Source organism: Panthera leo, chromosome E3, assembly GCF_018350215.1.
Source record: "Panthera leo isolate Ple1 chromosome E3, P.leo_Ple1_pat1.1, whole genome shotgun sequence".
In the NCBI taxonomy this organism is placed as follows: domain Eukaryota; kingdom Metazoa; phylum Chordata; class Mammalia; order Carnivora; family Felidae; genus Panthera; species Panthera leo.
The window spans coordinates 25,654,358-25,677,567 of NC_056694.1; the positions used below are offsets into that span (position 1 = coordinate 25,654,358).

Below are 23,210 nucleotides of genomic sequence, written 5' to 3' on the forward strand. Positions count from 1 at the left end.
TGCATTAGTTATTACTAAATGTGCTCAGCTCTAATATAACAGGTATCCATAAACAGGAGAACTGGAAGAGGCATTTGATTCCTTAACAGCCAACTTCTTAACCCTTCAGTCTTTCTTATCAGTAAAGGGATGGAAAGAGTGCCTAGTTTATTCGTAAGGATTAAATGTTAGATATTTAATATTAGATACTATGATATTAGATGACATTTGATCTGAAACGTGCTTCATGTATATGAAGGGATGGGTTTTAGGGCCTAAAACACAGTAAGTGCTCATAACTTCCAGGGGCCCTGAAAAAATGGTAATGGGTCTTCTGTCTCATGCCTCTTTGCCTTGGGACATGGCAGTTCACTCTCCCTGGAGAGTCCTTCCTTGTCTTGTGTACCTGTCAAACTACCACTCACCCTAACTAGATGCAAGCTATGATACTATCTTTATTATTATTGCTTTATTGGTAACTGGCTCATTTTTGCAGCTCTGGAAGCTGAAGCCCTGAGAAGGGAAATGGCTTGTCCACGGGCACACACAGATCTATGTCAGAACCTAATTGAAGCCTGAGGCATCTCCCAACAAAATTGGGATGCCTAGGCACACTTTTTCCCCCATCTTAATGAGATATAATTGACCTACATCGCAGTATAAGTTTAAGGTATAGAGCATAATGGTTTGGCTTACATATATTATGAAATTATGGCCACAAGAAGCTTATCATCCATCACCTCAAACAGCTACAATTAAAAGAGAAAGCAAAGAGAGAAAAGGATTTTTTTTTCCTTACGATGAGAACTCTTAGGGTTTACTCTGCATTAACAACTTGCACATGTATCTCAGAAAGTAGTGTTAAGGACACTTTCATTGACCGAGTATAATGAGTCAGAGGTCTTTTCTACAGCCAATTCTCCCATCCTCAAGAAATACAGCAGGAGAATCCCCTGCCTAGACTTGCCAGTGATTCTTCCTCCATGTCAAGCCTTCACCTAGTTCAGATCATCTCCTTCACAGGACTAGTCATCACACTCATGCATACTAACTAATCGTGGCCACTTACTGTCCACTCTGCCCATGCCAGGCTCTGTGCCAAGATCTTTATGCATGTTACCTCCTCTGATTCCCCAACAATCTTCTGGGAAACACATGTCACTGGTTCTCCTACTTTACTGAGAAGGATGCTGAAGCTTCTGGTGTTACTTGTCCAAGAATGACAGCTAGAAAGGAACAGATCTGAGTGCAGTTCATCTATACTCCAAAATATATGCCTGTCATTTTAAGGAGTCTATCCCTTCTGGTAACTCTTACATTCTATGTTTGCTGGAAATACAGCTCAAGCTCTGCCCCTATCTGTGTTTGCAACAAACCCTGGAGCCATAAAAACACAGCTGCATCTATCACTTGACCCAGGATGGTACCACTGAGTGCTTTCAAGATACTTCTTCGACTTACCAGCTGTGCCATGTTGGACAGGTGCCTAACCCTCCCTTCATCAGTTTCCTTCTTTGTAAATGGAGACCAGAGCCTACATTCTCCTTGCACTGTTATGCCCTTACATCTTTCTTTAAATCAACTCATTTTCTTAATAAACTGAACTTATTTTATAAGCATGTTTTTAATCACTACCGTAAATGAAAAAATAACATTCCTCTAATTCCATTTAAACTAAACACATAACTTTTAAAGTAAAATTATTCACTGAGGAGGGCACCTTTTGGGATGAGCACTGGGTGTTGTATGGAAACCAATCTGACAATAAATTTCATATATTGAAAAAAAAAGTAAAATTATTCATCAGTGAATCACATAAAATCACCTCATCTCTACAGAGCCAGCAGGCTCATAGTAGGTGCTCAATGTATAGTAGTCATAAGAAAATAAACTTTGGTACCAAGCAGTATGATTTGGAAACTTTTGAGTCTATTGGCCAACTTGAGACCTAGCAGTTGTCATGGTTACCCGAAGCCGGTGCTCCTGGTCAAAAAGTCAGAAGGAATTTTGCAGTCAAGAGAAGGCCAAATGATTGGCCCAGATGAATGTGATGACCAGTCCAGGTACTAATTCACTTTCCCCATTGTCTTGAGTCAGACTACCCTGGCAACCATCTTAGCTCTTGCCGACTATTCATCTGCAAGGGTCAGCCTTGCTAGATCTCAACTAGTTCTGGTCTACAATGGAAACCGCTGCTTTGTTAGATTCTAGGAAAAGCCAGGAAGACTGCATCCTGTATCCAGGGCTCAAACCCCCAGGGCAAATCCACAGCATTTGTTCCACCACGGCAAATATCACTAACCCAACACAGCACTACTAAACTCAGGCATGGTTTTAGAACAGGGAACATGGTAGCCACTACCAAAAGACTGAAGATGGACCGTGTTTTGCCAATCCTGTCTCAGGCTGTGCAATCACCCTTCACATGAGACTGTAGAAATAGAGGAAATACTACCCTTAGCTTTGAAAATAATCCACTCCAGTGCTAAATGCGGTGACAAATAGGGGTCTCCACAAGAAAATAGAGAAGAACATGATAGTAAAGCTACAAAGAAAATTAAAGAGCTATCAAAATAAAAACTAAAATTTTAAAAGAACAAAGGCTATTTCAGAGAAAGCAAGAGACAACTGAGTCATCGTGTAACAATGCCTCTTCAGGGCCCTAGAAAACAGCCAGCGTTCCTCTCCACCAAGCAGAGAAACAAAGTGAGGAGTAGCCAGTGGAATACCACTGCAGCTAGAGGGATTAAGTTAGAGGCAATAAAGAATTTCAGGATAGGGTGACAGGATTATTAGTGCCTGGAATTATAGCTTAAGGGAAACTAGAATCTTCTCTGGGATTCCTGGAGAGCTCAGACTCTCTCTGACTCATCTCTGCTCCCAGCACAGTGTCTGGCCTCTAGCTCAATAATTGTCTGCTGAACTGCACTTTCCAGGTGTAAAAAGTAACAATAGGTAACATAGGTGTAAAAAGAAACAACAGGTAAAATTTACTGAGGGCTCATTATGTGCCAAAAACTATGCTAAGCATTACACACACGGTATTTCATGTATCTTTATAACAACCAACGGGGGTATGTTTATTATGATGCCCATTTCACAGGTGTAGGAACTGAGGCTCAGAGAGATTAACACTACACTTCACAAACTCTTCCAACTAGGATAGGTTCTTATGTACCTGGATATTTTGGGTGAGATTAAGCCTGCAAAGAACAACAACAACAAACCCAAATGGCTCTTTAGAGCCCTCCTGGGAATCTGGAAGCCATCCCTCAAGGACTGCCTTTCCCATAGGGTGAGGGTTGGGACCCACTGCCTGTCCTCACTAGTCCACAGTCAGTTTTGTGCCACTAATAACCAAAAGCAAGAAAGACTTTTGCATTCCCAAACTTCTGCCCTGGAGCAAGAGGAAAAATGAAGAGACAGGACGGCCACTGGCCAGCTAGTAGTGCCTGCGGTTGGAACCACATGGCAAGACTGCTACCCTCAATTCCTTCCCTGCTCCTCTCCTAGGAGCCCTCAGGGCAGAACCACCTGAAGACCTTCTAGTACCATCCATGGAGGCCAAAAAGACTGAACACCAAGTCATCAGCATCATGCTTTATTCCCTCTTCCTCCCTACCCTCCAAGATCCAGAGTGGAACAGGTAACAGTGAGGAAGATGACAACCTCCAAGAGTCAATGCCCATCACACAATTCAATCTCCACTCCCCAGCTGATCTAAACAAAGGCAGTGCTGACTTCTTGCCTGGGAGGCTTAAACATTGCTTCTCCTAAAAATCTATTCTTGGGGCATCTCCCAGGAACAGCTAAAATAACACCATTGAAATTGCTTACAATGTTAGGGGTCCTTGTACTTCTGTAGGACAACAGGCCTAACTCTTCCAGTGCAAAAAACAGACAACTTTAAGGAGGAGAGATGCATTTAAGTCACCAAGGATGGTGAAATTCACAAGAATATAATTTAGGATGCAGAAAAAGAGGATTTGCAGAAGGGAACCTCAGGAATCAGCCCAGATAAGAAATTCTCTGTCCTTTTCTGAAGACCTCCATGAACCAAGCAACTGTGGTGTCTGGCCTGCTCTCATTCACATAGCAGCCATTATAATCAAAAAGTTCTTCTTGGTGCCTAATCTAAATCCTTTTGTAGTTTCAACTTGAGTTCTTTTCCTTTTTCCAAATTTTTTTAGCTGCCTTTAGGAAGAAAGAGAGATATGGAAAGAGGGAGAGAGGGAGGAAGAAGGGGAAAAAACTGTGTTACCCTTTAAACCAGCATTTCTACTTTTGGGAATTTATTCTACAGATAAACAAAAAGATGCTTAATGAAGTTCTACAGTGGCCAAACAAAAAATAAGATAAAATAAATAATGTTCAGCCATAGGTGAATATTTCATGAATATTATTGACATGGGAAAAATCCACGATTTATTTCTAATTTCAAAAAAAATCAATTTGCACAACAGTTTTATTGTATGATCTCCTTGTGTAGCAGTAATTATTACTAATTACATTTATAATTTATAATAACTGCTGTCACTTGGGGTTCCACTGAGCTGGACATCAAAGATGGCACACTCAAATGGCTGACAATTAATGTTGGATTCGGCTATGAGATCACCTGGGGCTTTCAACCAGAGTCCTGCACACCTTTCCATCTGACTTGGGCTTCTCATAGCTGGGTTCCAAACTGGAACATCCCAAGACCAAGTATTCAGAAGGCCCACATATTACCTGTACATACAAAGTCACCCCTGTATGTACAGACCCATAGTCTATTGCTCAAAAGTATATCACAGGACCAGCTCCAATTCAAGGGGAGGAGACTACCCAAAGGCATGAATATTCAGACATGTGGTTCATCAAGGGCTATCTATGAGACTAGGCACTACAATACCTTTGGAAAATGGGATTTGGACAGACTTTCACATTCCAATGTCTAATGTAGTAGTTAAATATATAAACTGGGAGGCAGAACGCCTGGTTTAATGTCCTAGATCACCACTTGCTTGCTGTGTGACCTCGAACAAGTTTCTTAACCTCTCTCGAGCCTTAATGCTCTCAAATCATAGTTCCAACCTCATAGGTGGTTGTGAAGATTAAATGATATATGGTCTGTTAAGATGCTTACAAGTAAATGCTCAATAAAAATGAGCTAATAATAATATAATTACATGTCAATATAATGTTTAAGTTTTTATAAGTATATGTTTTACTTTTGTAATTGAAAAAACTAATTTTCAATGACAAAAAAAAAAAAAAAAAAAGAAATCCAGCAGAAATGAGAGAGATAAACTCAAAACTCCCAGTCAATGCTCTGTTCCACCTACTTCTTCCAAGGAACCTACAGGAACCATATACTCCTCACAGACACAGAAAATACCTCTGGAAAACTTTGACCCTTTACCTCTGCACCAGTAGGCCATTCGATGGTAGGGTCTGACAGCCAAACCCATGTTGTTCTTTCAGCCACTCCCCAAATCCTCTCAGGTTTGAGCATAGTAAGCTGCAAAGTACAGGAAATTAATTCCCCCAAGAATATAACCAAGAAGCTTTGCAATCACAAAACACGGGCTTTCTATTACCCAGGAGCTTAAAACTGCCCTGTGACACCATTGACAGAAAGGATTTGCTTTTTTGAAGCATTGACATTTTGATTGTGAAGTTCACTGGGGCTTGCTTAGGTTTCCACAACAACAGAGTCTTGGGCTGGTTAGTTTGAGAGAAAACCTGAGAAATAGAATATCAGGCGGTGATGACTTGGGTTTCTTTGGTTGTTTTGTTTGTTTGTTTGTTTGTTTGTTTGTTTCACCCATTATAAATACGCACAGACCCTGTCAACACCACTCCTTTTCTTTGGGGGAAAACGTGCCACCAAAGAAATGAAGGGATTTCTTGATGTAATTACAGCAAATGTGAAACCTTAAGAGTTGAAAACTCTACCTTCTCATTTCTTTTTCAGAAAATCAATACACAGGCATCTTTCCATTCCCCTCCAAGTTTCTGTGGCTCACACATGCTCTCTCATCCCAAGGATCTCCTAAGTGTGCTTGATGTTGCCTTGGGGGCAAATCTATCTGTACAAAAGAAACGGGAGACTCAGTGTCTGCGGGTTAGTTTCTCAAGAGAGACAATTACTAGAAACTTAAGGAAATGTCAAATAGGAATACGTAGCAATTTCGTTTGGACTCAATGACTTGCCTGACTTAAAGCATTAATTAGATGGGGCTGAAATATTTTTTAAAGAGCTTGGATATGGAGAATTTTTAGCACCACACTGCAAATAGCATTCATCTGGAGAGTAAGAGACAGTGGTGAAGAGTCATTCCCTGCCGAACATATAGTAAGTTTTTTTTTTTTTCCCTGGGGAGACCCCAGCATTTATCCATTCCTGCTTCCTTATAGGCTGGCAGGTGGGGCAGGAACATGGGAGAGAAATGACAGCACTTAGTTCTAAATCAGGGGCAACCCAGGAAACAGGAAATCACTTTCCTCCAGCTGAGAACCCTTTCCTGTGATCAAAAATAAACAACACAGAACTTGATATGCTATAAAGTCAGAAAGAACTAGAGTCACTTTCTGGCTCTCCCACTTACTCCGGATGTGGCTTTGGGCAAATAACCTAAAGATCCAATCCTCAGTTTCCTCATCTATAAAATGGGGATGATAATAGGACTGATAAGAGGCCTTCTTTCTGTTCCATGAATACCATATTCATTCCCACCTCAGGGCCTTTGCACTTGGCATTCCCACTGCCTAGAATTCTTTTCCCACAAGTCTTTTCATGGCAGATAACCTTCTTTTCACCCTTAATTAAACTCAAATGTCACTTCCTAACCTAAAGAATAATCTCCCATCAATTTGTCTCATCCCTGGGTTTTATTGTGGATAGTATGCTGTCTGAAATTTTCTTGTACATTTTTATATTTATTTATTGTCTGTCTTCCTCACCATACAATAAAGCAACTTGTGCATTTTGTTAACCCCTGCATCTCCAACACCTCATACAATGCCTGGCACATAGGAAATGCTCTGCTAAAATTTGCTAAAGGAGTGGACTCTCAGTCAATAGCTAACATTCATTGAAAACTTAACCACATGCCACGCACTGTTCTAAACACTTTGTAAAAATTATCTCACTTGATTCTCAAAACAACCCTCTCAAGGAGATATTCTTATTAACCCGATTTTATAAAGAAGGAAACTGAAATGCAGAGAGATTGAATAAATCTGCCCAAAGGCAAAGAGCCAATAAGCAGTAGGGCCAGGGCTAAACTCCAGCAGCCCAGCCCCAGACTCCACACACTTAATCCAGAGTCCTGACGCTCTTTGATACATAACCATCAGACCTGATTTTACAGCTTGAATTTATAAAGCCCTGAGTGTATATGATTAGATCAAAGTAGCCAGACTTTTGACCCACACCTTCCCCCAAATCATTCTATGTGTGTTCACCAATCCCTCTTAAATCACCTGTGTGTTCTCTCTCATTTATCTTTTTTTTTTAATTTATCTTTATTTATTTTTGAGAGACAGAATGAGACAGAGCATGAGCAGAGGAGGGGCAGAGAGAGGAGACACAGACTCTGAAGCAGGCTCCAAGCTCTGAGCAAGCATTCAGCACAGAGCCCGATGTGTAGCTCGAACCCACAAACCGTGAGATCATGACCTGAGCCGAAGTCAGACACCTAACCAACTGAGCCACCCAGGCGCCCCTCTCATTTATCTCTTTAATACTTAGTTACTTGTGGGTTTTTCTATACTTTCTGAGTGGAGACTCTGAATACCAATTTGTTTCTACCATGGGCCCATGCACACAAAAGGTAGATGCTAAATACTTTTTGAAAAGACTTCTAAATGAATAAAACATTTTGGAACATTTTTCAACACAATACAGCAAGAGTGTGTGGGTGCTTGGGTGGCTCAGTCGGTTGAGCATACGACTCTTGATTTCCAGAGTGGTCATGATCCCAGGGTCATTGGATTGAGCCCTGTCGGGCTCCACAGTGAGCATGTGGCTTTCTTGAGACACTCTCTCTCTCTCTCTCTCTCTCTCTGTCTCTCCCTCTCTCCCTCTGCCCCTCTCCCCAACTTGCTTTCTCTCTACAATAAAAATAAAATAAAATGTGCATTCTATTAAAAAAAGAGAAGGGACGCCAGGGTGGCTCAGTCAGTTAAGCCTCTGACTTCAGCTCAGGTCATGATTTTGCAGTCTGTGAGTTCAAGCCCCACATCTGGCTCTGGGCTGACGGCTCGGAGCCTGGAGCCTGCTTCAGATTCTGTGTCTCCCTCTCTCTCTGCCCCTCCCCACTCAGGCTCTGTCTCTCTCTCTCTCAAAAATAAATAAACATTAAAAATTTTTAAAAGAGAGAGAGAACAAAAATGTATACAAAGCAAGCAGAAAATTAACATTAGCATTCCTTGCCTTAATAAACCCAACTCTTCATGCTTTTGCCATCTCAGGGCCTTTGCATATGCCGTTTTCCTTGCCTGAAACACACTTTCTACTCTCACCCTTTTTGCCTATTTACTTCCTCCTGGTTCTCCAAATTTCAGCTTGAACATCATTTCCTCAGTAAATCTTTTATCACTCATACCACTTACAGCTTCCAGTTACATATTTTCTACTGTGGCTCTTCAGTTAACTTTTTGGTTTTTTGCCTAAAAGATTCTAAACTCCATGAAGGCAAGACCATCCATGTCTATTTTGGTCAACATCTCCTCCCAGGGCATAGCTCATAATCAATGCACAAAAACACTGCTGAATGCATGAATAAACTTTTGAAATTTCGTGTTTACAAATGCAAAAAAACTTTGCTTTAATGGGACTTTTTTTTTAATTTTTTTTAATGTTTATTTATTTTTGAGAGAGACCGACAGAGTGCAAGTCGGGGAGGGGCAGAGAGCAAGGGAGACACAGAATCTGAAGCAGGCTCCAGGCTCCGAGCTGTCAGCACAGAGCCTGATGTGGGGCTCAAACCCACGAACCATGAGATCATGACCTGAGCTGAAGTCGGACACTTAACCGGCTGAGCCACCCAGGCGCCCCAGGACCTCTTTTCTTAAGTAGAGACTTCAAATAGAATTTACTCATTATTTTTCTCTTTTGTATACACTGTAATATACCTGCATGGTACCCCCACCACTACCTGGAATTATTCATATCGCAGAGTGGTTTAGAGCATAGGCATTGGTCCTGGGTTTGAATTCTGGCTAATAAATATCATAAATGCTTAACTCTTCACTGCTTCAAGATATTATTTCAAAGTGCTTTGAAAAAGAGCAAGAATAGCACAGACTTAAAAACAAAAACTAACAGTAGGAAATACAGAGAGGATATGAGGAAACTAGAACTCTCATACCCTGCTGTTGGGAATGTAAGTTAGTAAAACCACTTTACAGACCAATTCAGCTGTAGATGGTAGAGATAAAGATGCACTTACTCTAGAACATAATAAATATACTTGTACATGTATATTACCCAAGAGAAACTCTCAAATATCAAGCTGTTAACTACAGCAGTTTTTAATACCAAAACCTTGGGACTAATTTAAATGTACATTGTTTTATTTTTTGTTTTAATTTTTTTTAATGTTTATTTTTGAGAGAGACAGAGTGTCAGCAGGGGTGGGTCCAAGAGAGAGAGAGAGAGGGAGACACCAAATCTGAAGCAGGCTTCAGGCTCTGGACTGTCAGCACAGAGCCTGATGCAGGGCTTGAACTCAAGAACTGTGAGATTATGACCTGAGCCGAAGTCGGAGGCTTAACCAACTGAGCCACCCAGGTGCCCCTAAATGTACATTGTTTCATACACGTGTGTGCACGCGCGCACACACACACACACACACACACACACACGTATGTCTATATGTGTATATATGCACATATTATGTAGACATACATGTGTGTACATGCCTATACATGCCTATTATACAGAAATATATACAGACATGTGTATATATGTACAGATTTGTCTCTGTACATATATGCAAACAAGTAAATTACAGTAATTTTATATAATGGAATCCTATATAGTCATTAAAATGAGTGAATGAGAGCTGCATGTATCAACAATATGGTCTCTAAAACATAATGTTGAGTGGAAACAGAAGCATATAGAATGGATGGTCCAATCAAAAGAAAAGTAAGGGTATGCAAATGTGGCCCTGAAGATTACAGCGGTTTGCCTCTAGAGACAGAGAAAGAAGGAGGGAAGGAAAAGAATGGGCCTGGGACAATTTCAAAGAGGACTTCAATTGTATCTACAGTGTCAGTTCTTTTTTTTTAAGAACTGAAACAAATATGTTAAAATGTTAAAATTTATTTAATCTGAGTGAAGAGTGCACCAGGATATGTATATTACAAGCTAATTTTACAAGTGAACTATTGTATAACATTTTAAAAAATGAGATTAAGAGAGATTCAGATGCCAACTCTACCACCAGACTTCAGAAAAGAGACATAAGTTCTCTGATACTCCTGTTTTCAAAATAGGATTAATAGTGTCGACTGAAAATTAATGAGATTCAATGTGCAGAATGACTTATAGATATTATCCACTGGAATATCATTTTAGATATCTGGGGGCTCGGGTATTTGGCGCATAGACATTTATAATAGTTAGCTCTTCCTGGTGGATAGACCCTGTGATTATTATATAATGCCCTTCTTCATCTCTTGTTACAGCCTTTAATTTAAAGTCTAGTTTGTCTGATATAAGTATGGCTACTCCAGCTTTCTTTTGGCTTCCAGGAGCATGATAAATAGTTCTCCATCCCCTCACTCTCAATCTAAAGGTGTCCTCAGATCTAAAATGAGTCTCTTGTAGACAGCAAATAGATGGGTCTTGTTTTTTTATCCATTCTGATACCCTATGTCTTTTAGTTGGCGCATTTAATCCATTTACATTCAGTGTTATTATAGAAAGATATGGGTTTAGAGTCATTGTGATGTCTGTATGTTTTATGCTTGTAGTGATGTCTCTGGTACTTTGTCTCACAGGATCCCCCTTAGGATCTCTTGTAGGGCTGGTTTCGTGGTGACAAATTCCTTCAGTTTTTGTTTGTTTGGGAAGACCTTTATCTCTTCTTCTATTCTAAATGACAGACTTGCTGGATAAAGGATTCTCAGCTGCATACTCTTTCTGTTTAGCACACTGTAGATATCGTGCCAAGCCTTTCTGGCCTGCCAAGTTTCAAAGGAGAGATCAGTCACGAGTCTTATAGGTCTCCCTTTATATGTGAGGGCACGTTTATCCCTTGCTGCTTTCAGAATTTTCTCTTTATCCTTGTATTTTGCCAGTTTCACTATGATATGTCGTGCAGAAGATCGATTCAAGTTACGTCTGAAGGGAGTTCTCTGTGCCTCTTGGATTTCAATGCCTTTTTCCTTCCCCAGTTCAGGGAAGTTCTCAGCTATAATTTGTTCAAGTACCCCTTCAGCACCCTTCCCTCTCTCTTCCTCCTCTGGGATACCAATTATGCGTATATTATTTTTTTTTAGTGTATCACTTAGTTCTCTAATTTTCCCCTCATACTCCTGGATTTTTTTATCTCTCTTTCTTTCAGCTTCCTCTTTCTCCATAACTTTATCTTCTAGTTCACCTATTCTCTCCTCTGCCTCTTCAAGCCGAGCCATCGTGGATTCCATTTTGTTTTGCATTTCGTTTAAAGCGTTTTTCAACTCCTCGTGACTGTTCCTTAGTCCCTCGATCTTTGTGGCAAGAGATTCTCTGCTGTCCTGTATACTGTTTTCAAGCCCAGCGATTAATTTTATGACTATTATTCTAAATTCACTTTCTGTTATATTATTTAAATCCTTTTTGATCAGTTCATTAGCTGTTGTTATTTCCTGGAGATTCTTCTGAGGGGAATTCTTCCGTTTGGTCATTTTGGAGAGTCCCTGGCGTGGTGAGGACCTGCAGTGCACTTCCCCTGTGCCTCTTCCGTGGGCCTCTCGTCTGCGCTTGACTCCGGAGACTCCCTTCTGCTAATCCTCTGGCGGTTTTCTGGGTTCTTTAGGCAGGTGTAGGTGGAATCTAAGTGATCGGCAGGACGCGCTGTGAGCCCCGCGTCCTCCTACGCCGCCATCTTCCGGAACCGCCGATAAGTCTGGAATATCATTTTAGAATGAGTCCCTAACAACTTTCCAGATGTGTCTTATTCAGAGAGACTTTTTTTTTAATTGATCAGAAATTATATGCATGCATGTCAAGGGGCACCTGGCTGGCTCAGTTGGAAGAGTATGTGACTCTTGATCTCAAAGTCATTCAAGCCCCATGTTAGGTACAGAAATTACTTTAAAAAAAAAAAAAAAAAAAACAACTTTAGAAGAAGAAATTATATGCATGCATTTTCAAAACAAATCACACACCAAGAAAAATAATGTATTGCTACTGTTTGTTCAAAAACTATATATATTATAAAGACATATATAAGGATAGACTATTTATTACTGTGACTGCCCTGAGGGAGGGGTATTTGGGTGGTTGGAGAACAAGAAGGGAAATTTACTTCTCCCTGCTATTATTTCTAATTATGTACCCTATTGTAGATTACAGCTCTTCCGTGATACGATGGGGTTACATCCTGATAAACCCATCATAAAAATTGAAAATGCATGGAATACACCTAATCTACTGAACATCATAGCTTAGCCTAGCCTACCTTAAATACTCTTAGAACATTTACATTAGCCTATGGTTGGGCAAAATCATCTAACACAAAGCTTTTTGAATACTGGACTGAAAGTGAGAAACAGAATGGTTATACAGGTACAGATGGTCGTTAAGTGTGTCAGTTTTAAGACCTCATGATCATGTGATTGACTGGGAGCTCTGACTTACTGCTGTTGCCCAGCATAACAAGAGTCTCATACCGCACATCACTAACCCAGGAAAAGATCCAAATTCAAAATCCCAAGTACAATTTCTACTGAATGCCTATAGCTTTTGCACCATAGTAAAGTCAGAAAATCGTAAGTTGAACCATCATAAATCAGAGACCATCGGCACCTACTCTAAAAATAAATATAATTTATCTTTAAATTAATCTGAAGGTCATGATCTTCTCCACTCCATCAATACTAAACCTACATAAAAAGGAAAGGTCCTAAAATCCAGGTTCCAAAAAGGTTCTTAAGAGGTTAGTCTCCTACCTGAACACATGAAGCAGGGAACACCCCATATTTTCCTGCATGCATGAGGACAAAAGAAAGAACATGGGATTTCGGATTAGGGGATCTAGGCTTGGTTCCTGTCGCCAGCACTTACTAACTGTGTGACTTTAAGTGAATTCCTTAAGCCCTCTGGGCCCCAGTTTCATTTCTGAAGTGAGGATAATGGCAACACCACCTCCAATGATTGTGAGGAATAGTTTATTTATTCCTACAATATTAAATTACGAGTATGTAATTTTGTCAAAATAGTATCCAGATGGCTGCATGAGCTATAATTTGCAGTGTAGAGACTGTCTTTCAAAAGCACTGGTTTGGTCCCTTTGGCTTCCATGGAAGTACCCATAAACATAAGCCTAGGGCCCTATATTAGCCAATGAAGTCATCTGACTTCAGAGATAAACCAGATTCTCTTCTCTCCACAGCCAATATCCTGACAGTGATCATTCTCTCTCAGCTGGTAGCTAGAAGGCAGAAGTCATCCTACAACTATCTCTTGGCACTTGCTGCTGCTGACATCTTGGTCCTCTTTTTCATTGTGTTTGTGGACTTCCTGTTGGAAGACTTCATCTTGAACATGCAGATGCCTCAGGTGCCCAATAAGATCATAGAAGTGCTGGAATTTTCATCCATCCACACTTCTATTTGGATTACTGTTCCATTAACCATTGATCGGTATATCGCGGTCTGCCACCCACTCAAGTACCACACGGTCTCCTACCCAGCCCGCACCCGGAAAGTCATTGTAAGTGTTTACATCACCTGCTTCCTGACCAGCATCCCCTACTACTGGTGGCCCAACATCTGGACTGAAGACTACATCAGCACCTCCATGCATCACGTCCTTATCTGGATTCACTGCTTCACCGTGTACTTGGTGCCCTGCTCCATTTTCTTCATCTTGAACTCAATCATTGTGTACAAGCTCAGGAGGAAAAGCAATTTTCGCCTCCGTGGCTATTCCACAGGGAAAACTACTGCCATCTTGTTCACCATTACCTCCATCTTTGCCACACTCTGGGCCCCCCGCATCATCATGATTCTCTACCACCTCTATGGGGCACCTATCCAAAACCGCTGGCTGGTGCACATCATGTCCGACATTGCCAACATGCTGGCCCTTCTGAACACAGCCATCAACTTCTTCCTCTACTGCTTCATCAGCAAGAGGTTCCGCACTATGGCAGCCGCCACGCTCAAGGCCTTCTTCAAGTGCCAAAAGCAACCTGTACAGTTCTACACCAACCATAACTTTTCCATAACAAGTAGCCCCTGGATCTCACCAGCCAACTCACACTGTATCAAGATGCTGGTGTACCAGTATGACAAAAATGGAAAACCTATAAAAGTATCCCCATGACCTCACAGGTTTGGCACCTAGTGCCTCTGTCTAATCTATTTCCAGATGGGAGGGTAGCCCACTTAAAAGTGCTAACCTGATTTCCTATCTCCACAGACTGAGCAACCCTCAGACTGGTAGATGAGAAAAGATGGAAGAGAAGAAAGAAAAGCATCAATCTTGTTTTCATTTGTGCATTTACTTTCACAATGTCACTTGACAGCAGAATTTCTACCAGTTTGAAGATGTCTTTAGAGGTTGTGTCATCATCCTGTGGCCAGAGAGGACACAGGAAAGAAATAGTCTATGACTTTGCCTTGGCACCATCCAGTCATTGGGAACCTCTCATTTATGTGACACACCAAGCCACAATAGCAGGTAGCTGAGTCCACACTCTTCCTCTAAGAGCTGAGGTCAACCATCGCTTCCCTGTGCCATCCCCAGCAGCTAATAATGCTGACCATTGGGATTTGGGATTTTTCCAAGGTGCCCTTTGTCCTAGAGAAGGTTGTGGTCTTGAAGTGGCCCTGGAACCCTAAGTTACAGGATGACACTGTAAGGGGACAAGCAAGTATTAATCCCATCCAAACTCTGGCCAGAGCTTCTTTGGAAAGGCTTCAAACCAACATAACTATGACCCTCAGACTTGGGTCTAAAATGCAGGCTTTCTATTTGTCATTATGTATAGATTTTATCTATCTCCTCCAAAACAAAGACCCCTGCCTGGTGCGTGGGGAGAAAGGAGGATCTCTTGAGCCCAGAAAAACAAAAAAATAAGCCCACTCTTGCCATTGTTCCAATCCATCCCGTGTCAGCTGTGTATGATCCCTTTACTCAAAATAGCTTATTGCGGTGCCACTTAAGCTTCCTGGAGAAGCCTTTTACATGTAGAGTTAACAACCCTGCCTCCTTGCTTGCTGAAGCCCTCACCAAATTGTTTTATCTGAAGTGACTTCCAAACTGGACTTAATTTTCAATGGTCAGGAACTGTAGCCTTCCAGGTGTGAAAGGAGACATTCTTAGCTCTGCCCCACAGTCTACCTGGTATTACTATTCAGCCACAAATGCAGATAAAATTCACACGGAAAGGTGCCCATGTTGTCTGCTTGTGTGCCCTTTGATGCATATGGCTCAAAAGGGTGGTACCAGTTTTCAGTGAAGCTACTTAATTCAGATCCTTTGCAAAATGATAAAATATGAATTTATTTAGCTGTTCTCCCCTTGCCTGTCCAAGGCAAGAAGAGCTCTCTGATGTAATTAATAGGGGCTTCCCTCGGATTTGCCACTCATGTGTGTACACACACATGCCCACACATGTTTGATTATATTAGGCTTATATGTATCCAGTAATGTATTTTAAAAGGGAAACCATGCTGGAGTTCCACTTATTTAGCTTTTTAAAAATTTCTCTTCCAGATTACCAGTATTTTAAATTATCTGTGTTCTGGAAGAAATCTCCCAAAATGATTTTGGAATTGTATGGTGTTTTTGGTGAGCAAACAAAAAGCAAACAGTCCTCCTGGAACACTTGGTTCCTCAGGCTGGATTCTTACTACATTTTTAGTCCTAAATTGGAAGACACGTCTACCCTTTTTAAGGAAATCTGCAATAAAATGAGTATGGTAGAAAAGGCCCCAGTGCAACACAAGCCCTAAACAATTAGTCAATGCCCTCAATACTAATTCAATATAATTTTAGGTCATGGTAGTCCTGATTATTCTAATTCCTACTCCTTTTAAATGACTGCAGTAGAGTCTCATCTTACCCAAAGATTAGATTCTAAAGTCAGTGCAAAAGAAAAAAATCTGGCAAAGCCGAAGTTACTTCTGCAAGGTCCTGAGGAAGGAACCGTATTGGAGACCATATTCTAATCCTTATAAAACCTAACTCAGCTAAGTTCTTCTCCAGCAATAGAACAGATTTCTTATATCAAGGATAAGACAAAGTTGGCATGCATTTAGAGACCTCCCTTCACTGTATGAATCTAATGTATCCAAGAACATTAAGATCGCACTGGTGCAGCAAGATGCTCCCACTAGAAGAGGTTCACAGAAGTTGTATGAGGGACAAACAGGTTAGTATGTCCCATATCACACTCTCCCCAGCGCATATGTGCATCAAATGGAATGGTGGGCAGACTCCCCCACAACCTTTAAATTGCATTTCTCTTTCAGTTTCTTTTTTGCCAAGCACATGTAGTCCAAATATGTCGTGTTCATTAAGTGTGTGTATGATGCAATTCCACCACACCCCCTTATGAATGAACATTGACCAAAGGCTACCTACACTGAATATATATATATATATATATATATATAATTTTTTTTTAAACACATGGCTCAAAAATGCTAGTTTGAGCTATATGTGGATGAGTCACAGTGCAATAGCTCTAAAGATTAAGCAATTCCTCTTTAAGAATGTATGCAAGATGGAAAATATGTGTGTAAATCTCAATGCTCCCTACTCCACATTTTTAATTACATGTAAAAACTGTTGATGTTTAAAAAGTAAAAAACTGGGTGTGCATTTGGAATGTTTTTCTCATACACTCATTTATTAATTCTCTTACCAGTAGAGGTTGTACCACGTTGTATTGTGATCTTTTTTCCTTCTGGCTATATTTTATATTTTGATAAATAATATTTAAAAGAGGTCTGATTCTTGAAGGCATTCCAATGAGTTGTTATCTTCTGGTTAAAATGCATAAGAGTGCTCACTGGGTTAGGTTAATACATATGTCCTAAAATTTGTTTCAGATAATCTATGGACTTTTAATTTATTATTATTATTTATAGTAATAATTATGGACAATAATGATAAGGTTTTTAAGAAAAAAAAACTTTTAAACCTTTTCTTTCAGGCCAGTTTTGGAAAGAGCCTTGAATTTTAAAGCCTGTCATGTAAAGAGCTGCTGTTGATGGCACTTAAGCAATTGCCTTATATTAGGTTTTTGTGAAAGACTGTTAACTAGCATTTCTCTTGTGTGATTTGTGTCCCTGGTTGGACATGCAGTGATGCTACACATGTACATGCTGTGTCTTTTTATCAGACAGCTCAAGGACTGAACTGTCTCATGGGGAAAGAAATGAGGAACATGAAAGACAAACCATAAAAGACAGACCATGAGAAGGTATGAACTTCCATTTTGCAAACATTCTGCAACTGGAAGATTACTTTGCACAGTTGGAGCCTACTGGTCCAACATGAGCCTATGTGAAGTGAATCAAAGACTCTAATGTTGGCTATTCCAGTTCAAAGAATGGAATAGAATATTACCAGAGAAGAATAGTAAATGTTCATATTTTCTTAATTAGATAATATATTGTGTTTGGACTTGTTTGTATTATAATAAATTCTAATATGGTGCACACTTGGTGTTTGGAATTTGCATATATGTTCATGCTATGGCAGAACTCTGGCTAAAAATTTTTAAATGAGCTTTTTACTTATCCTTTGTGCTGGTGCTACAATGAGACCTGAATCCCACCTATCCCTTGGTTAGCCAGATATATTTCAGAATTTAAGACCACTGAACTCTGCTTCCTATAATCCTAATTAGGTAGTTTACTGGGGATAAATCTGAATTCTCTTTTGACTTTATCCTTTACATGTCTTTAAGACAATGCTGGCTATAATCATAAGAGGAAATCTAGCATAATGACAAAGAGCTTGGACTTGTTTTTCCCTCATGACTTATCTATAACTGGAAGATTTTATCTTTTGACTCCCTTCACCCATTTTTCCCACGCCTACCCCCCATCTCTGGCAACCATCAATCTGTTCCCTGTATCTATGAGCTTAGCTTTTTGTCTTGTTTTTTAAATTCCACATATAAATGAGATCATACAGTATTTTCTTTTCTCTCTCTGACTTATTTCACTTAGGATAAAGCCCTCAAGGTCCATCCATATTGTTACAAATGGCAAGGTTTTATTCTTTTTATGGCTGAATAGTATTCTGTTGTGTATATATACCACATCTTCTCTGCTCATTCATCTATTAATGGCCACTTAAGTTGTTTCTGTATCTTGTAATAGCTTGGATGTTGAAGCCAGACAGTCATGGTTTCACATCCCAGCCCCACCATTTACTAAATGGGTGGCCTTCAACAATTCTTTGAAGATCTCTGAAAGATGGTCCTCACATAAAAAATGGTACAAAATTTAATTTTTTGGTTGCCTTCAAGGTAAACAGAAGCTCTCAAGGTCAGGAAACCAATATTTGGAGTCAATTTTGGCAGGCTATAACTTTGCAGGCTATTCCACTTCCTACCTGTGTGGCCTTGCACAATGTTCTCAATCTCTCTAAGTCTCAATTTCTTCTCCATAAAATATGGCTACTAGTAATTCCAATATATACCTCATAGGGTGATTATTAATAGTAGAGCTAAAAGGAGTCTCCAAGTGCACATCATTTTACGGGTAAGGATACTGGGTCAAAAGAGGTCAATGACTTTGTCCAAAGTAGTCACTACACACTTCATGCCTCCCACTTTACCTCATTGCCTTCTCTGAAAGATTCTGACTCATGCCCTTTTTAGATTTGAGTATATTGCATAGTTTTCCAACCTTTCAAGCCCAGGTCATCCAAGCATGAGATATATTATAACTGCATCGTAATTAAAACATTTTGCTTGACCTTTCCCTCTAAGGTAGATTTTTTTTAAGTTGACTCTCTGGAATCCTAACCACAGCTCTTAAACTAGCTATGCATTTCCCACACAAACCACTATCAATTCTGACAGCCACCCACAAACTATTGTCACAATCTATCTTTGTGTCAACTTGGATAATGAAAGTAACTTACAAGTTGAGAGGGAAGCACAAAAAAGCAAAGAATTTGCTGAGAAGGTTGCAAGCAGAAGCTGTTAGGCATGGCTACAGCATCCTCATTAATTTTGTTCACCAACTCAGGAAGGCAGGATAAAAGTAAGTTGATGAAGGTTGAACTGTTAAATAATAATCCATTTATTAGTGCACTCAGCTAAATGTGATGGTTCAGCTTCTATGGAGAGTATGCAATTAATCCACAAACTTGCCAGACACAACAAGGGGGATAAGAGGCTCATGTCTACTAGGATAAATAGAAACTGTGAATTTCCCAGGTTTATTGGGAGAATGTGTCACTGTAATGCCAGAAAAAGAAAACTTCTCTGATTAAAAAGGAGCAAAAGAGGGCCATAGGGAAGAGATTCCTTCCCATCAACTCCCTGCATGAGGAACTTACTATGTCCATAGAGCTTTGTTACCTAGTGAATGGTAATAATACAATATTTCTCTCTACTGGAGATGGAACAAAAAAGCACGTGAGACTGAAACTCAAGTATGAGAGATCCAGATCAAACCCAAAAGGGAAGTCTTCATAATGATGTCTACTCACTCCACAAATGGAGTTCTCAGAATCTGGGTATATTTTCAAATGGACTGTATATCAGAGTCTTGGAGGAAAACAAATCTCACTCAGACGGTTTCAATAAAAAGCTTTTAACCAAGGAGACCTTTAAAAATGTCCTCATCAAGATTAAGGGAACCAACAAGAGTTACTGAGATTCCTAGAAACTAGAAAAATTAGTGAAAACACTGTTACTGCAGCTCAGTGTGGCTGAACTTTGGAGGTAGGGCCCTCTAGCAAACAAGTGCCACACCATTACCAGAGATGTGAGGCCTGAGAGGAAATGGAAGATCCCCAACCTCTCTTTTCCTTCCCTCTGATAGCATGTCGATGCCCCCACCAGCAGAGCTCAAACAGAAGTCAGCCAAGAAGGGAGAGCTGGTGATGTAGTCCATAGTGGCCAGGCCTCAAGGCACAAACAGTGAAAAATAGATTAAGAGTGAAGTGAGACAAGCAGCAACTGCAGAATAACCAGCAAAGCTTGGATTCTTATTTTCCTATCACTGAATGCTGGAGAGGATCATGGAGGATACTTCACTCAAATAAAGAAGGAAGGAAGGAAGGAAGGAAGGAAGGAAGGAAGGAAAGAAAGAGAGAGACAGAAAGGGAAAATTAAGGCCTAAGAGATCGCCTTGCCCGAGGTCATATGACCTAGATGTTGGTAGGTCCGCCTTCTAATGATTTTCTAGCACAATCCCAGGAACATGTACTGTAGACCTTCACAAACTTGCTTTCCAACCATCATACTTAGAATTTTCTTTCATTAATCCTCAGCATCTCCAGTTGCCAACATGAATATGTTTGGGAGAGAAATGAGGAAGCTGGGCACTCATTTAGTAACCATTGTGTCTCAGGCACTCCTACGATCACTCACTTATTTGACTAATATGTGTTGAAACATATGATGTCTATTCATATTCCAAATCTATTGTAGGCATAGTGATTCTCTGGTGAACAAAACACATAGGGCTTCTGACTTTGTGGTACTTACATTCTATCAGGAGAGACAATATGCAAGAAAGCAAATAAGGTAATTTCAAGTAGTGGTAAGACTATGAAGACTTTCCTTTTAGGTAAAGGAAGCATAAAGTACAAACACTTTGAAATGAGAAAAACCCTGAGCACTCATAGTACAAATAGGAGACTAGCATTACCAAAACATAGTAATCCAGGGGAAGAGTGATACAGAACAAGGCATGGAGGGGCTGGCAGGAGCAAAATAATGCAGAGCTCTGTGGGGTCTGGTAAGGAACTTGGTGAAAAGCCAGTGAAGAATTTTAAGAAAGAAATTGATGTGATCTTCTTAAGTTCAATTATTTGTTTTGAGAGAGAAAGAGAGAATGCAAGTTGGGAAGGGGAAGAGAGAAAGGGAGAGAGAATCCCAAGCATGTTCCATGATATCAGTCCAATGCAGGGTCCAATGAAGGGCTCAATCCCATGAACAGTGAGATCACAATCCAAGCCGAAATCAAGAGTCAGACACTCAACTGATTGAGTCACCCACGCACCCCTGATGTGATCTTCTAACCACATCACCTAACCATCATAACAACTCTTGAAGAAGAGTATTGTTACCTCCATTCTTCAGATAAGAAAATGAAGTCTCATGGGGATTCTCACAGGGAAGCCTCAAGGTCACAGTAAGTAATTTATGAGTGGTATTTAAGCCTAGTCCTGTCTGGTTACAAGAGCCATTTCTTCAGGCCACCTTGACACAACTTCCTTCACATCCCATACTCTCTTCTGAATTAGCAGCTTGTTCCCATTAGCCTTTTCATCATCCAAAGCTGATATTTAGACTAAAGCTATCCTCTAATTCCAGTAATGAAGAGTCAGAAATCATCAGGTCATGATAGCATATGGTTCTATTTCATGACCTAATTCATGTGTCTGATGAAATCTGGCAGAGTAGAGAATCAGTCACACAAGTTCATGGAGAAAATAATATAGACTCTACTGGCAGGCAAAGCAAATATATATATTTATTTATTTACCTAAAAAATATATATATTTATTTATTTATTCATTTATATATTGTGTATTATGTATATGTATATGTGTATATTATATAATTATGTAATATGTATATGTATTGTGTAACATATAATTATATATTATAATATATATAATATATAATAAAATATATATTGTTATATTATATATTAAAATTTTTGAAAGCATATATTTTTTAAAACAAACCCCAATAATATTTTCAATGACATTGTTTTGCAAATGCTCTTATACACAGATTTCAATTCTTGGTCCTTCTCCAGCTTAGTGGCTGGCTCTTCAGAGCAAGGGCCTTTGCTTCTGTCCAAGGTGCTGAAATCATTTGACCACGACTTTCATTTGAATAAGAAATGCAAAATCTGCTAAGAAAATTTTATGTATAGGGGTGCCCAGATTGTTCAGTTGGTTAAGAATCCAACTGTTGATTTCGGCTCAGGTCATATCACAGTTCATGAGTTGAAGCTGCAACTCAGACTCTGTGCTGACAGATTCATTCATTCCCTCTCTCTCTCTCTCTCTCAATAAAAACTTTAAAAAAAAGAAAATTTCACTTTTAAAGATACATATTTGCTCCCTCTCATTAAAAAAGGAATTGGTTCTCCCAAAACAAAACAAAACAAAAAAACAAGAGTCCAGGACCAGATGGCTTTCCATGGGAATTCTACCAAACATCTAAAGAAGAGTTAACACCTATTCTCTTGAAGCTGTTCCAAAATATAGAAATGGAAGGAAAACTTCCAAACTCTTTCTATGAGGCCAGCATTACCTTGATTCCAAAACCAGACAGAGACCCCAATAAAAAGGAGAACTACAGACCAATTTCCCTGATGAACATGGATGCAAAAATACTCAACAACACGTTAGCCAACCAGATCCAACAATACGTTAAAAAAATTATTCACCACAACCAAGTGGGATTTATACCTGGGATGCAGGGCTGGTTCAATATCCGCAAAAACAATTAACCTGATTCATCACATCAATAAAAGAAAGGACAAGAACCAAATGATCCTCTCAATAGATGCAGAGAAAGCATTTGACAAAACACAGCATCCTTTCTTGATAAAAACCCTCAAGAAAGTAGGGATAGAAGGATCATACCTCGAGATCATAAAAGCCATATATGAATGACCCAATGCTAATATCATCCTCAATGGGGAAAAACTGAGAGCATTCCCTCTGCGGTCAGGAACAAGACAGGGATGTCCACTCTCACCACTGTCATTCAACATAGTATTGGAAGTCTTCACTTCTGCAATCAGACAACACAAAGAAATAAAAGGCATCCAAATCGGCCAGGAGGAAGTCAAACTTTCACTCT

The 23,210-nt window shown here is 39.9% G+C and overlaps 1 protein-coding gene across 1 annotated transcript in view; it reads left to right on the top strand.

Moving 5' to 3' along the window:
• The window catches only part of GPR139 (G protein-coupled receptor 139), a 39,740-nt gene extending 25,231 nt beyond the window's left edge, over positions 1-14,509 (top strand). Inside the window, exon 2 of the mRNA XM_042921936.1 lies at positions 13,575-14,509. Coding sequence (XP_042777870.1) covers positions 13,575-14,509 — 935 coding nt within the window. The remainder of the gene's footprint in view (positions 1-13,574) is intronic.
• Positions 14,510-23,210: the final 8,701 nt, after the last annotated feature.